Below are 15,162 nucleotides of genomic sequence, written 5' to 3'. Positions count from 1 at the left end.
AGAAGGAGCTCAGAACGCTCATGTGGTCTGGGAGTTGCTCACAGCATGAAGCAAACCACATATGGAGAGAGAATCTCTGGGAAGGATCGCTATGGTAATAAGGCTGTAAAATGTGTGTTTTGAGCAAGCAGCCCCAGGAATTGTTTCTTTCCAGAAGAGCAGTGAGATTCTGGAAGGGAAAATTTTAAAAAGACCGGTGAAGGACCAAGGCTTGCTTTTTAGACAGTTTGTTTCAGGCCTAAGAAACTGGACAAACCTAAGACTATGTAAAGGTATGGCAGCACAGACTCCTGGGGGGACCACATGAAAGGGACAACCATTGTAACAAGGTGCAGAAATTATTGCTCAGCAGAAGCTTTCAAGAGCAGCTTGACACAAGCATGAAAGAGGGAAGCCTTGTAGCTGTGGGTGCTGTGCACCTGGAGGTAAACAGCAGTCACAGCTTGCTTTGCATGAGCTCTGTGATTTGCACTGATCTCAATATTTGCATATCCATGGCAGGAAGCCCTTGTTGTAGCTGTGTATTTTGATCATGCTGCTGGGCTTATCTGACTATATCAAAGCAGGGTGTCTTTCAGGGGGATTTGCCTTACTAACTGTTCAGTTACCTTTGGGAGTAAGGCACTGAAATCCCATGGCTCATGACCCCCTCTGGACTAATGACTGAGTAGACCCTTCACAGCAGCTTCAATTTGGTCAGTTTTCCTCCAGGTCTAGGACAAGCCAGCAGAGATGCACCCAAGTCACACAAAAGTATGGTTTTCCCTTTTACTGTGTTAACTCCAGGAGGAGAAACAGCATAGAAGCTATCAGGGAAGAGGCACAGACATTCCACAGGCAAACTTGGCTTTACAATGTTCCACTGCAAAGTAACACAGCAAGCACACCTTCCATTTCCAGGCAGATGTTTCAAATGTTGTGATTCGTATTTTCCTTCTATTTCTAAATTAAATTCAAAAACTGTCTAGTGTGGCCACCCCTCCAGCTGCTTTGAGACCCCAGGCACATTTCTTCCTACACACATTCAGACCCACAGCCCTTCCATTCCTGCACGTGAGAGTTTGGGGTTTGCTCTTTTCACAGATCTCACAGCAATAGCTCCTGAAGAGCCAGGCATGTTTTTCAACCGAGTTTTTCTGAACTCAGCTGCTGGATGTACTCTTCCAAATTATTTGAATAAATCAGTAGGAAATGGATAGCTGCGGCAGTGGTCTGTGCTAGCACCTAATCCCCTTGTGAGCAAGGATGCTGCCATGGTATCAGATGTTCAGAGGGGAAGGAAAGGAGACACACTGAATATTACCTACAGCAGCAGTTCTTCACTTCCCCCATCTGCAGACAGCTGGCTCAAAACAGCACGAGATGGATGCTGTGTGACCACCTGCTCCTCAGGTGGTTTTTTTTGCAAAAAACTTGAAATCTCTGCTTGCCTTTCCTCTGCTGTTTGGATTGCCTGCCCTGTTCAGCAGGATTTTAACTACCAAATTTGATTGCACAGTCCTAAACCAACAGCCAACAAAAACATTTCCTTGCTACAGATTATAGCGTGGCAGAGTCAGGGGTGAGGCTGACACGGGGATTGTGCTCGTGCAAGCCTCTGGTTTGTTTGTTCTGTATTTTTCCTCTTGCTTCTGCCTGGTGTCACAGTGGCCTGGAACATAAAAGGCTCATTTCAGCACTGCAGGAGGAGCACTGCACAAGAAACCTGCCTGGCTGTCTGCATGTTTCTGGCTTGTGTCCCTCAGGCACTTCAATGCCTATGGGAGAAGGGAGAGTGAAATGTGCATTTTCTCTCTGCAGCACCCATAAATACACACACACACGTACCTCTGTGCCAAGCAAAAGGTGAGTGTGTTTTTATGAAGTGTTGTTTTCTTTATTCAGGTCCTTGTTTGGGACTTCTTCTTCACTGCATCCTGCTACATGGCCAGAACTAAACACCAGGGGGCCATCCCTCAGTGCTGGAGAGCAGCTCCATTCCCCTCCCCAGGCTTCCCAGCGTGCCAGCTCACAAGATAGATCCCACTGAAATTAGCCAAGAACTGTGGAAACATAGTAAAAAATAAACTAAACTGACTATGGACCATTCCTAATTTACTACAGGGTTCTTCCATACTGCTCACTATCAGGAACTGAGTCATTGCCTCTGATAAAACCCTGTACCAGACTACAGTGGGCTTTTCCATACCTAAGGACCACAAGGCCAAAAGACAGCCAAAACCTTCCAGCCCTGGCCAGACCTAGGGTAGGTGATATTCCCCAACATCTGGCCCCACTCCTGCCTGGAGGCTGCCCACAAACAGCCTTAGTCCTGTGGGTACTCCCTGACCTGCTCCCATGCGAAGACTCCTCTCAGCAGCAATGCCCAGCAAGAAATAACCAAGCCCAAGCCAGAAGCACTGCCACACTCCTGGAACCAGGGCAAGCAGGTCAGTGTCCCAGCCAGTCACAAAGGGAATGCCTCTCCAAGCCTGCACTGCAACAGCTCGCCCCGAGACATGGGCAATGTCCCATTCCTAAAAGTGTTCATGGTCAGGTTGGCTGGGGCACTGAGAAACCTGATCTAGTTGAAGATGTCCCTGCTCATTGCAGGGGAGTTGGATTGGACTAGATAATCTTTAAAATGCCTCCCAACCCAGACCATTCTATGATTCTGTGAAAAGCACATCATCCTGGGCATGCAGAGTGGCACCCAGGCCAGTATTCAGAGAGCAGAAATGTTGGGCACCTTATAACCTTCCCTAAATGAAAGCAATAAAGTTTCTGCAGCTCAACAAGCTCTCCTTCATGAGCAGAGTCAGCCTGTGTTTAAGACAAAATTGAGACCACATCCCTTTAAAGCATTTAATTTCCCAGCTGGGAGATGCTGGCATTCAGTTACTCAGCGGAGGAGTAACTCATTCCTTCAAGTTCCACTCCCCAGTGCCCAAATGTGTGCACCTTCCCTTCCTCTCCCCATTCTCCATGATCACTTCGCTACCTCTGGGGCAGGGGCTGCCGTCATCAGCATTCCTTCAATCCCTCTTGCAAAGGCAGTGGTGCCCCGGGTGGGCCATCACCCATCCCCAGACTCCTCCAGCACAGCCAGAGCAAAGCTTCCAGTGAAGCAAACAGCTCTGAAAAGAGATGGCCCATCAGAGAGCAGCCATGCAGGGGTTGCAATTCCCACCTGCCAAGCTGTGGGCTTCACAGCAGGTTCAGGTTCTCGTGGGAAAGGGGAAGCAGATCATACACCCTCTTCAAAAATGGACCAAAGTAAATTGCAACAGCAGGAGACAGCTTTCTGTACATCGCTGCATCAGGCAGGTTTGTGTCTAACACAGCTTGCCATGTCTGTATCAATGCAGGGTGGCAGCACCGGAGTTAAAAAGATCAAAGAGTCAGGGTGGCAGCAGCAGTTCTTTAAGGCTGGGCCGTATAAAATGTCCAGGGAATAATTGCCTGAAATTGCCGGGTTCCCTGAAAGCAGAGCACGTCAGCTTGGTGTCGCAGGGAGCGAGGCCGCTGGGGAACACAGCGAGATTTCTGTGTTTTCCCTCATTCCTTACCTCACCATCTAGTGGCAAAAGCAAATAACACTGAGGAGCCATCCAGGAGCTGCAGCAGCTCTGGAGGGAGACTGTGCTTTGCACCAGCTCCTCCCGCTTCGATCAGCTGGGGACACAGAGGAGGACATAGGCAGCACCCAGAGCCCTGCAGTGCCCCAGTCCTATATCACAGCCCTCTACAAACACTGCTCTGCACAGGCTGACTCCCCTCCCAGATGGATCACTGCCCCCACCCCGTGCCACTGTGTCCCCACTGTCCCCATGCTGGCTGCAGCCCACAGGCTCCTGTAATTTCTCCCCAGGGCAGCAGTTCTTGCACCCTGTCTCCTGCCCCAGCCCCTCCTCAGAAGGGCCCCAGCTCCCAGGGGGACAGTAAGCACAGAAAGCAGGGCAAACCCAGGTCTCCTGGCAATCAAAGCCCGCACAGGCTGAGCCAAGCCCCCAGGGAAAGATGTCATGGTGAGCAGAGCCCTTCCAAGTTGGGATTTTTCCTTCCCCACCTCAGATGAATTGTTAACCAGGGATGCAGTTAGTAGAGGAAAAAAGGTGGAAAGATACACGTACCTCCAAGGAAGAACCTTCACTGTGGACTCAGCTGGATGTTACAAGTACCTGGTATGCTGGGGAGAGCTTGCCTTCATCAGCTTTCCAGAGCTGCTTTCTCCCTGTGCTGTCCCTTTGCCATCAGGCCATGCCAAAGGGCCAGGCTTCCTTTCCACCTCCCGGCCACAATCCACCCACTTGGGCATGGCAGGAATGCTTGCACACAATCTGCTCCATGAGAGGGAAGGAGAGGGCACCTGCCTGCAGGGAGACTACCCAGAATGGGGAGGTCACAGTGGGTTCAGCCCCCAGAGCAGGGCCAAGTGCTGCCCAACATTTGAACTCCAGCTGGTCCGTGGTCCCACACCTTCCTGGCCTGAGTGATGATAGCCAGGCAAGCCAAAACCAGAGCCAAACAATCTTCTTCTGGTGGGCAGAGGATAAAGGGTTTTCTCCAGGGACAGTTTCCATCCTCACAGTGGTTTGCAGATTCTGCATCCATCATCATTACAGCGCTCATTCCCACACTGCCTACAAGACAATTACCCCATGCAGATTGCACAGGGATATTGCAGATTGCAAGGCACAGTCACAGGAGTATTGCATAGGGATATTACAGATAGCAAGGTACAACTTGTTTTTTCCCTGAGAGGCTCAAATTAAGTTTAAACACCAGCTTTTGATATATTTGCTTATTCAGCACTGTCAGTTGCTTTTCAGCAATACAAACTGGCTCTCTCCCCAGGAAACATTTATCCTATCTGGGAATCAAGGGTGGTAATGTGTAATGAGGACAATGCACTTAGAGAAGAAAGGCTGAGTGAAGCCCTATATCTCCACTTGCACTTTTTCAACTCAGATTTTCCTTTTCTCTGGAAGCATCCTAGGTACCAAGGGAAATTCCTGCCATACAAAATTCAAGAGCAAAATAATCCAAGTCATTCCCTGAAGTGTAGCAGAAAACCGAGCACATCAGTAAGCTTTAATCTCTGCTGCTGCAAACTCTTACTTTTTTTTTTTTTTCCCTGAGAAGTCATTTTCAACCCTGAACAATACAGTGGCAGATTCTTCTGCCAAAACTTTGTCTTTGCACTCTGAGGGAAGAGAAAGGAGCAATCTCTGATACTTCATGTATATTCTGCTGTTCAGCTTGTCAGAGCCAGTGAAACGCAAGGGCAGAAGGAGCAAGAGGCAAAGCAATCCATGAGAAACACTGGAGCTCCCCAGACAGGGAGCACTGAACCCACCCTGAACTCTTTTCCACTTGTTGAGGCCAAGCCATTTGCTGGGCAGCAACCACAAAGTGGAAATTGCCATACAGCATCCAAGCACTTCCAGAGGTGTAGTACCAGTGCCCTCAGACACGCACAGGAAAACACAACTGAAATCTCAGCACCCTTTCATTCTAGCTAGGCTAAAAATATTCCCCAAATCTTCAGAAAGGCAGCTCACTGCTGATGCAACTGGCTTTAACTGACAGCACCTCAAAACCATTTTGTTGAGGAGCCCTTCTGATTCACCCGTCACCAGGCTCACATCCTTCCTAGGAGGGTTCCCTGTGTCCCTAAGCACTGAGACACCTTGACAGGCCAGCAAAGTCCTCTGGAGCTGAAGTCACTGAAGATCACCATTGATTCCTCACTACAATCCAATTTCAGTTTTCCTTAAGCAGAGCAAAAAAAAAAAAAAAAAAGTAAAAAGCAATTGTGGCAACTTTAACAAGTATCTTTTTTAAATGTAAATTTTTAAATGTTTCTGGGGAATTACATGTCTATATGAAATGAGAATGTCATTTTCTTATTAATACTTCACTAACAATTTAACTGTGGAAGCATGTGGGTTTTCCTAAAGCAGAAGTGATAAATATTATTAAGCATTACACATATTTCAGAACTCTTCATTGGACTGTTAAGCATTTTGTGTCACTTCAAAAATTAAACCACCCATCCTCATTCCTAAATGGTTTGGAAGACAGATTGGCCACAGAATTGCTATTTAATCAAAATTCATTCCTTTCTGAATCTTGATATGTACCCCAAGCCAAATCTTTTATCTGGCAAGTACTCAGACATGAATCCCCTTACAGGGACTCTGAGACACAATGGAAAAACCTGGCTGTGTCCAAGGAGCCAACAGAGAAGCTGTACAGCAATGCACAGCTGTGTCGTGTGCAGCTGCTCCATCTTTTTTGTTTTCCTCTCCCAGCCATCTGTTCCCAAATTCTGTTTTTCTCTTGGTGCTTCCATTCTGCAATAGAACTGGAGAAAAGGGGCTTATAACCAATACAAAGGAAGTTCAGAAAAACTGGCTGCACCAACAGGTACATGGGGCAGAAGTCACTGGTCCTAAACCATCTTTTTGCTCTCCCTGCCTTCCTCCACTTACTTCAGCTCAGCACAGTGTGGAAGGCATGGGGGTGAGGTACCTGGCTACTGGCCAAAGAGTGAAATCTGAAGCAAGAGAGTTGGCAGGTAAGAGCTCGAGTGGAAAGGCTGAGATCACAGCTGATAGGAGTTGAAGAGCTTATAGGGGAAAAAGAAGCAATGCTAGAGAAACCCCTCCTTCTCATGGGGGATTCTACTACTTCCAGATACAGTTCTCTTTCAAAGTGACATCAACCCTCCCCAGCTTTCAAAAGCTTCTTCTTCAAAAGCTTCTTTTTTCTCTTTCAAAAGAAAAAGCAGTGGCCTGGCCTCAGGACCATCCATCTGGTGGAGCCACAGACCCAAGAATCTTGGCTATGCTCTCCTGTCTGGCTGTGCTTGGAGCTACAGCTTGGGCTACCAATAGCATCAATCAGGAGAGGCTGGCAGGGCACCACCCACTCTCAACTTGGCTCAATTTGTTTTTAGGGAATTGCCTCCAATGCTTTTCAGCCTTTCCAGGCAAACCTCTGACTCCCTGGTGCTGCTGGGACTCTCTGCTGGTCCCCCACATCAGAACCACATGGCACTGTCTGATGCGGATTTTTGGGAGGCTGGAAATGCCTGCCAGGCCTAAAAAGAAGTGTTTGGCTTGGAGATGATTAAAAAGCCTGAAATCAGAGCTGCCTCACTGACCAGAAGCTCGGTACCTAGTTAAATTTCTTGCCCACTGCTGCTCTGGCAAGGATAGATAATTCTAAGTTAGTTATAACTTCCCACTCAGTTAACATTACTTGGCAAGGACCAAAAGAGATGAAAGTCTTCCAGAAACCTTGGCTCATACAGAGAGAAGTTTTACTGTACTGTCTTTACCATGGCTGTTTTCAAACATCTTAAGATTTTCAACAAAAAAATGTATTTCCATTAAAACTGACCATATGAAGTTTGGAAATCACTTCAGGCACTACAGCTGTAATAATGCAGGACAAAATGCAAAGCAGCTACTACTAGGCCAAGCAAAGCCAAGCACCAAACTACAGCAAATTAAGGATTCATTATGAGTCTTAACAAAAAATACTAATACAATACTAATAGAAAGGGAAAAAAGGGTGTTGTGGAAAGAGCTTTTAAAAGTGAACATTTGTCTGCAATTTCACAGATAGCATCTTACTTGGAGGCAGTGGGGTAGATTGATCTCTAAAGACTCTTAAAAGGTTTTGCAGCAGAAAAAAATAGTTGCAAGGCACATGGATCATTAACTGTGCAGCCCAGGCTGCCAGCTGCTCACTCAGAAACTCCAGATGGCTCCTCCTCTAAAACATCATCATTTGATCTTGGTAATCAAATTATCTCCCACTCTTACAATGTGATGTGAGGCAAGGGTTGAACGAAGAGATGATGTATTTTATTTGACTGAGATGGATTGTGAAAACAAAACAAATTAGCTTTCAAGGCACTCAGCCTGTTCTAGTTGTATCAAAGCTAACCTTCTCCAGCCCTCTAACACCTTTTTTTCTACCATGGCCATCACCAAGAGTTCACAGCACCAACTATGCTCTGCAGAGCTGCCCAGTGTTCAGATTTCACCCAGTATTTGTACGCTATACAACATACAGTGGATGTCTAAAATGCTCAAGTCCCATCACTGGAGAGCAGGACCTGTCACTGGAGAGCAGTGCTGGAACACTGGGTATCCTGAAGCACTTGGGCTGGATTAATGACACAAACATGTCATCAGCTCCTCTCACCAGAGACACAAGACACCATCTGCATATTGCTGAGGCCTTTTGTACAGCCTTAAGGACATGGGGTGGCAGAAACAAGACACATTCTTCACTTTTCACTCAATTAGAGCCAAATAGCCTGGTTCTTGAGGCCAGGCTCATCTAGGGGTGCTCACTTCAACCATCTGAACAAAAAGCAGTCACCAGAACCAGAAAGTTCCACCCAGTCCAGGGGGCTGCCAAGCTCTGGCTGACACCAATTGTTGGCAGGATGCTTTCTGTCATGGAAGGGTCAGGGAAGATTCCTTTTCTTCTCCCTAACTATGTGAATTTCTTATGTAGCTTTCTACAAAGACTTCAGGTAAGAAAATAAAACTCAACCAGTGCAATCTGCAATTTAGCTTTCAAAAAGAAGTAATATCAGAAATTTCCCAGTATTTTCAGAAAATGTTGAGCTTTGACAGTTTAAAAAGGTCAGCTGAAATATTCAAAAGTCACATCTTCCAAAACAATGAACTCTTACTAGCATGAAGAGAGTATTTTAAATCCTGGAATTATTTAAGTCAGCACACCATGAAAAATTTCGTATTAATTCTGATTTTTACACCTAGTTGCAAGAAATGATGGAAGACAGTTATAGCTAATCAGAGGAAACAATTAATTACAGCAGAGGGTGACCTGCATCTGAAGTAGAAATCCCAATCGGATCCTTGCCTAGTGGGATTATTATCACCAGAGCTTAGTACTGTATCAGCCACTCCACTTTAATTTTCATAACAGAACTGTGCTTTTATTTCACAAAGTAGAAGTACACAAAGAACAAAGGAGGTTGCTAAAGGCCACGAACTAGGAAAAAGACTCAGAGCTGGGACTAGAAAACCACAGAGAAAGGCAGCAGCAATTATCAGAGAATAGAAGAGGTTTAGTTTGAAAAGAAGCTAAAAAACTTCAACTCCATGACTTGGAGAAAAAATGCTGCCATTTATGAAAATAAACTGTCTTGGTTTGTCTTTGGCAACCTAAGACATAAACCCAAAGCCTTCAAGAGTGGTAAAAAGCAGATGAACAGGAAAAAAACCCTGTTCATAAATTTCTAGTTCTACAAGAACTAGGAATTACCAGTGAAATAAGGTGGCGTGTTCAAAACAAACAAAAGGAAGTACTTTTTCACCCAGCACATAATTATATTGCAGAATTATTAGACACAGGATGTTGCACAGGCCAGAAATACACAGAAAATAAAAAGGAAAAAGAAAGTTTCTTCTGTGAATTTGCTTCATCTATCAAGGCTACTAAATGCAGTGATGCAGATGCTGTTTCCTTTCTGCAAGCCCTTCAAAGAGTGGTTGGTGAGGTCTGGAGCAGTACAGCAGAGGAGCTGCACACCCTGCTCAGCACAGCCCTGTCAGACAGGGGGATGGCAGGTGGTCCAACATCACAGCACGGGGCTGCCACACTGGTGAGGAGACCGGTTAACTTACGGTTACAGGGACTGACTTACCTCAAAGACCAAAATTTAGGAATTTTGATCAGACCCTCTACTGATTTTAATCAGCAGGGACCTGATGAAATGACAGAAGCACTCATTACTGCAAGAGTGGCTGCAGTATGAGAGCTGGTTCCAGCTTTTTAAAGCAACCAGCTACAGTCCTCGTCCTCCTTCCTCATGTCCAAACTCCTGAGGGCTTTCTATTCTGACTCCCAAGGACACTGGCTTTTTGTTTGTTTGTTTGTAGGGCACGATGTAAGCATATCTTTCTTGAAGCAGTCTGCAATGAGCTTGACAGAGCTGGAAGATAACAGTTTAATCAGTGCCATGGCAGCTTGGCAATACTGTCTTCTATTAAATCTGAAGATTAAATGCCAATGTCTTTTAGGCATCACAATTCTATAACTACTTAAATTTTGTTGCTGCTGAAATGCATTTTGCAGTAAAATCCAAGATTTATTTTCCCCATCAGAGAGAAAGCTGTAGGATTTTTTTACTATTAAAACATAACAAAATGAATATAACATTTTTTTACCAATATTTGCTGTACAGAAGGTCTCCAATCTTCATGACTCTGACTAAAGAAGTTACTATCATCCAACTTTTGAGGTTTCCTGTAATTGCTCTACACGAAAATCTGTATTTTGAGATCTTCTGAAGAGTGATAAGTATAAAATAAGAACACAGTTCTTAATAATTTGAGGTGCTGCAAAAGTAGACTTACATCCAGGTTAATGTCAGACTCAAAATACTAGAAAACTTTGAAAAGACCCAGTGGCAGCTTATTAACAAATATACTATTTATAATGAATGCATTGATACAGAATGACTCTTATAAAAAAGCAAGGCAATCTTTTATATAGACATAACAACATTACAATAATTCAGATTAAAAGTACATTTTTGTAGACTGTTTACACTCTGACTTAGCTTTTAACCACAAAATTAGCGTGGTCTGATATTTTTCCACAGCAAAGGTCCTGTGCAGTCCTGGTTAAGATCTAAATCAAAATAATAATAAACATATTTTTTTTAATATTTGCTAATGTTAAAACAAATCCATTCATAGATCCTATCATTTGTTTTTAATTGTCCTTACTGTGCCTTGAAGTTTGTGTTGTGCAAATTACCAACTGCACATTTCTAATTAGAAGCTATTTTGGCATTTCTTTTGATACAGCTGAGGTGTGACACTGGCAGGAAAATTCTTCGTTGCATCCAGATATGAAACGTCTCCTGACATGGATTTGTGCTGATTTAGAAGTTTAATTTATTTTTGGGTTTAAAAAAAAAGGGGGGAGAAAAAATAACCTCTCAAAGCTTTCTAATTGTTAAATAAAAGAGATTTTTCAATCTCCAAGGATTGAAGATGACACGTGAATTCCAGGTGACACAATGGGTTTAAGCACTAACCAGAGAGACAATCCAAGTACCAACTGTCTAAATCATGAGCAAACACAACCTTCAAGATGTCTAAATATGCATGTTCCTAAAAATACTAAATCAAGGAGAGGCACTGAAACGAATATTCCACAATCCAAATCTTTCTAAAAAGGGTGCATGAAGGTCAAAATGGAAAGTCCCAATTATACAACTCTGTGACCCAACTTAACAAGCAGCATTTCCACTGCACTTACACCAGACAATTTTGGTGACAAATTTGAATATGGGACAGTGAGAGATACAACATTTAAAACCTTATGCTAAAAAACTTTTGCAAAGAATTATCAAATTCTTATTTAGTAAATTAAAATGCAATATGCAACGAACATGAGTCACAACAGCAACTGTTCCTTCTTTTCATGGTTTAGCAAATCTCTGATCTGCTTTTTACCTTTCTAGACTTCCAAAATACTACATAGTCTATAATAATTTAGCTTGTTAAATCAAGGCATGATTCAAGATAGTGTCTATGGGGCATAAGTATGTATGCACACAGGCACAGATACATAAAATTGACATTTTGGCTATGGACAAGTAATCAAGGTCATGATTTTCACTCAAAGTAAAAACTGTCATATTTTTAAATTTAATTTTTTGTTCTAAATTTTCCTCTGTATAGCAAAGAGAATAAAAGTATCTGGGAATCACTTGTTTCTCATTCTTATTTTCAAAAATGCTGTAAATCACTTATTTCTCCACACTGTCTATGCTTTCATACAGGTATAGATACACAAATACATTTCTGTATTTATGTATACATACAGTTGTCAGAATGAAGTTCTTTCCATTCATATTTTAACTGATATGGGCAAATAAAATTCTTAAACATGTGTAAGCCAGTATATTTGTTCAACTGAATGTCACCAGGCAATAAAACCATCTAGAATATATACCAGTTAACAGAGCAGCATCCTGGGAAATGCAAAATCCTGTCATTTCAGGAGGTAAGAATATTTTGAATGATCAAAATGGCTGGATTTATATGGATCTATGTATAGATCTGGATATAAATCCATGTGTTGTACTTACATGGATTTATATGTATGTATTCTCAATCTGTGCCAGATATTTAAAGCTTTAAACTTTTCAGATTCTTCTGACTTGATTTCTCCTGCACAAGAACTTCTCTCACACTGTCCTTACTCAAATCTCCCTTGAGACACTGAAAAAATAAGCATTCACCTCAAAGTGTATAAAATTAAACTCCTAAAACAGGGCTCAGGATTATCTGGCATTGCAACAACCATACAAAGATAGTTTGAAAAACAATATCCTGTTTTTAATATAGCAATGAATTAAAACATAGCTTTATTTATTCCTATAAGTGTACTGAAAAGAATAGCTTGTTTTTAAGTGAGTGTAACGAGCACTGTTTTGGTAGCCAACTTCTCCACAGGAATTTATGTGAGAGGGTCAGCTCCAATCATACAGTCATTAACCATGTACCTTAACAAGGTGAATAATCAACATATTTACAAACTAAACAAATTCAATCCCTTGAACTCTTATAAAAACGGGATTGAGGAGCAGACAGGGAATGAGACCAAGACGTTTGGAAACACAAGGGGTCGCCACTTTTGCTTTAAGGAACCATATTAATCAAACCAGTTTCCCCCCTAGTGACCTGAGGGCACAAACACAGACTTTGCAGTATATTCAGAACTTCGATTACAGTCTTGATACCAAGCATTTCAGCATCTTCATATTTTAACACCTTAGTGCTGAGAAAGATTAACTCAGGCAGAACTGTAAGGAACTAGCCTTTTATAAACTAAAGTCTAAACTGAAAAGCTACAGTAGATGTAAAAAAAAAAAAAAAAAAGGGAAGGGGGGCAAACGACAGAGTGTGTGAGAAAGAATAGAACATTACTTAGTAAAATCCAGTGACATCTACAATAGTTTTACAGCATGTTTAAGCCCTCTAAGGTTTTATATCTCCACCTGCCTTCCATTTAAAACTTACTCCTTGTTAATGAAAAGACATAGAACAAACACAAAATGCAAGTAGATCAAGGAAATATGTCTAAATAAGCACGCCTGAAAGCCAGAAATAATATTCCCAAACTTCTGCACATGAAACAGATTTCCCATGGCATTCATTGATTTGATTTTGTGCAAAAGGTACAGCCCTGTAAGTCACACTACCCCAGCAACAATTCCAGTGAGTATAAACAGAACAGTTCTTGGGCAACCATGGAACGTGACTGCCTCAAGTTCTTACCCTCCTGAAAAAGGACAATTGGCCCTGCAAGTGCAGCAATAGTGTAAATCTCCCTGAAGCATCTTCTGCCTTCTGAACAGCCAAGAAATTCATGATAAAATTGAATGTCCACTACTTACAGTGTTTCTCTTGAGCTACCAACATCTCTGCACAAATGAAAAAGGTGCCTCTTTTTTAACAGATTGGTTTAATACTGAAACAGATAGGATGAAGTTAAAAAAGAATAATCAAGATACTGAACTGAATATTTTGAAGCAAGTGCCCCAGCTGTGGGGAAAAGTGCATTTAGTTCAGCAGCAAAACAGCACAGTGTGAAGATATTGTGCTTGGACACAGAAGTTCCATAATGGAAGGAGGTACAAGGCAAGTCAAGATATAAAACCATAGTACATTGTTAACCAACCTTAAAACATACATATATTGCAGTGTTTAAAAGTAAGACACATTCATTTATTGTACAAGGTCTATAAGGAATCCTTAAAATTGCCTGTTGTAGTTTATGACTCGACATTATAATAAAAATGTACATATATATTATTTCCTTGTCACTTAACTGTACTGTTAAACCTCATGGACTTGTTACTTCACACAATGAAAACCGCTCTTCACTGAGGATACTCCACATTTTTACCAATCTGAAAAGGTTTACTTGTGCTAGAAAAGACCAACTGCAAAAGGCTCAGTTCAGATATGTTATGCCTGCAACTGATAACTCAGGGAAGCAAGACTTAAAGGAATTCAAGCTTTTTTTTTTTTCTTTTCTTTTTGTTTTGACTGCATCCTTTTCACCTGCCAGTTGTTCTGATGAGTATGTTTTTAGTATACAAACTGGTTGATAAAAATTCATCAGCAGAGGCATATAAACTCTAGATATGATTGATTAAAACAGAGCAAATCAGAATAAAACAAAATCCAGTGATTTACTCTGACTGTAAACAATATAAAAACACCATTTGCTTCAAATCTCAAAATAAGTTAAAAGAAAATACCAACCTCAGGGGACGTGACCCTTTCAGGTTTTGACACAAAAAAAAAGGCGGGAGTGGGGGAGGAAAACAGGAAAGTTCATTATATAAAGGTTATACATTTCTCTTAACTGAAAGTAAATCTAAGCAAAACTGGTTTTGTCCCTTAAATTTAAACTTTGAGTTCATTGGCAATTGTTTTAAATGAACTGGCATTTTCAGATTATTCAGACAGCTTCCATCAAGTTCAGCAAAGAAAACTTAGACAAGCATTTTACAGAATTAAAAAAAAAAAATCTAAATGGCTATGATTCCTCTATTAGCAGAAACACATAATGCAGTCTTAGATTTGCCTTTTTATATTATTTATATATTTATATATATATAATATAATATAAACCACATATATTATATTATATATACATATACAGACAATTACAACATTAATGCAGTTTGTATTTTGTACAGTGTATTGGACAAGTCGATGAGCATCAGACCATGGCACGATATGGTCCCTGCATTTTTAGGAACTGAATGATGAAGGAGGGTCCTCCTGCAACAATCTGAGGTGGAAGGTGGCTGAGCGGGCAGTTCTCAATACTCATTATTGACAGTTTGCTGCAAAGAGCCAGCTCAAAGGGAAGGCTGTGCAGATTGGGGTTGTCATTCAAATACAGTTCTTCCAGATTCTCCAGTGTACCTGGTTAAAATCAAATAGTAAGTATTAGTAGTACCTTTTTGATTCATGCAGTTTCTAACTTTTAGACAGAGCCTCTGAGTCCACTTTTCCTATACAGAACCTTGAGTCAGTGAGACTCCTGTTCTCAAGCACAGCAAGTTCTGTTCTCCAGTACCTAAGCAAGAAC

The 15,162-nt window shown here is 42.0% G+C and overlaps 1 protein-coding gene across 5 annotated transcripts in view; it reads right to left on the bottom strand.

Annotated features, from left to right (window-relative positions):
- Positions 1-10,449: 10,449 nt before the first annotated feature.
- Positions 10,450-15,162, bottom strand: part of SHOC2 (SHOC2 leucine rich repeat scaffold protein) — a 63,647-nt gene continuing 58,934 nt past the window's right edge. For all 5 annotated transcript variants that reach the window (XM_030276392.4, XM_030276390.4, XM_030276393.4 and 2 more), the window contains one exon: positions 10,450-14,996. In XM_030276392.4, the coding sequence (XP_030132252.1) occupies positions 14,788-14,996 (209 nt within the window). In that variant the 3' untranslated portion in view covers positions 10,450-14,787. The remainder of the gene's footprint in view (positions 14,997-15,162) is intronic.

This window comes from Taeniopygia guttata, chromosome 6, assembly GCF_048771995.1.
Source record: "Taeniopygia guttata chromosome 6, bTaeGut7.mat, whole genome shotgun sequence".
Lineage (NCBI taxonomy): Eukaryota > Metazoa > Chordata > Aves > Passeriformes > Estrildidae > Taeniopygia > Taeniopygia guttata.
Note: the sequence above shows the minus strand (reverse complement) of the source record. Positions and strands in the feature narration are given on the sequence as shown.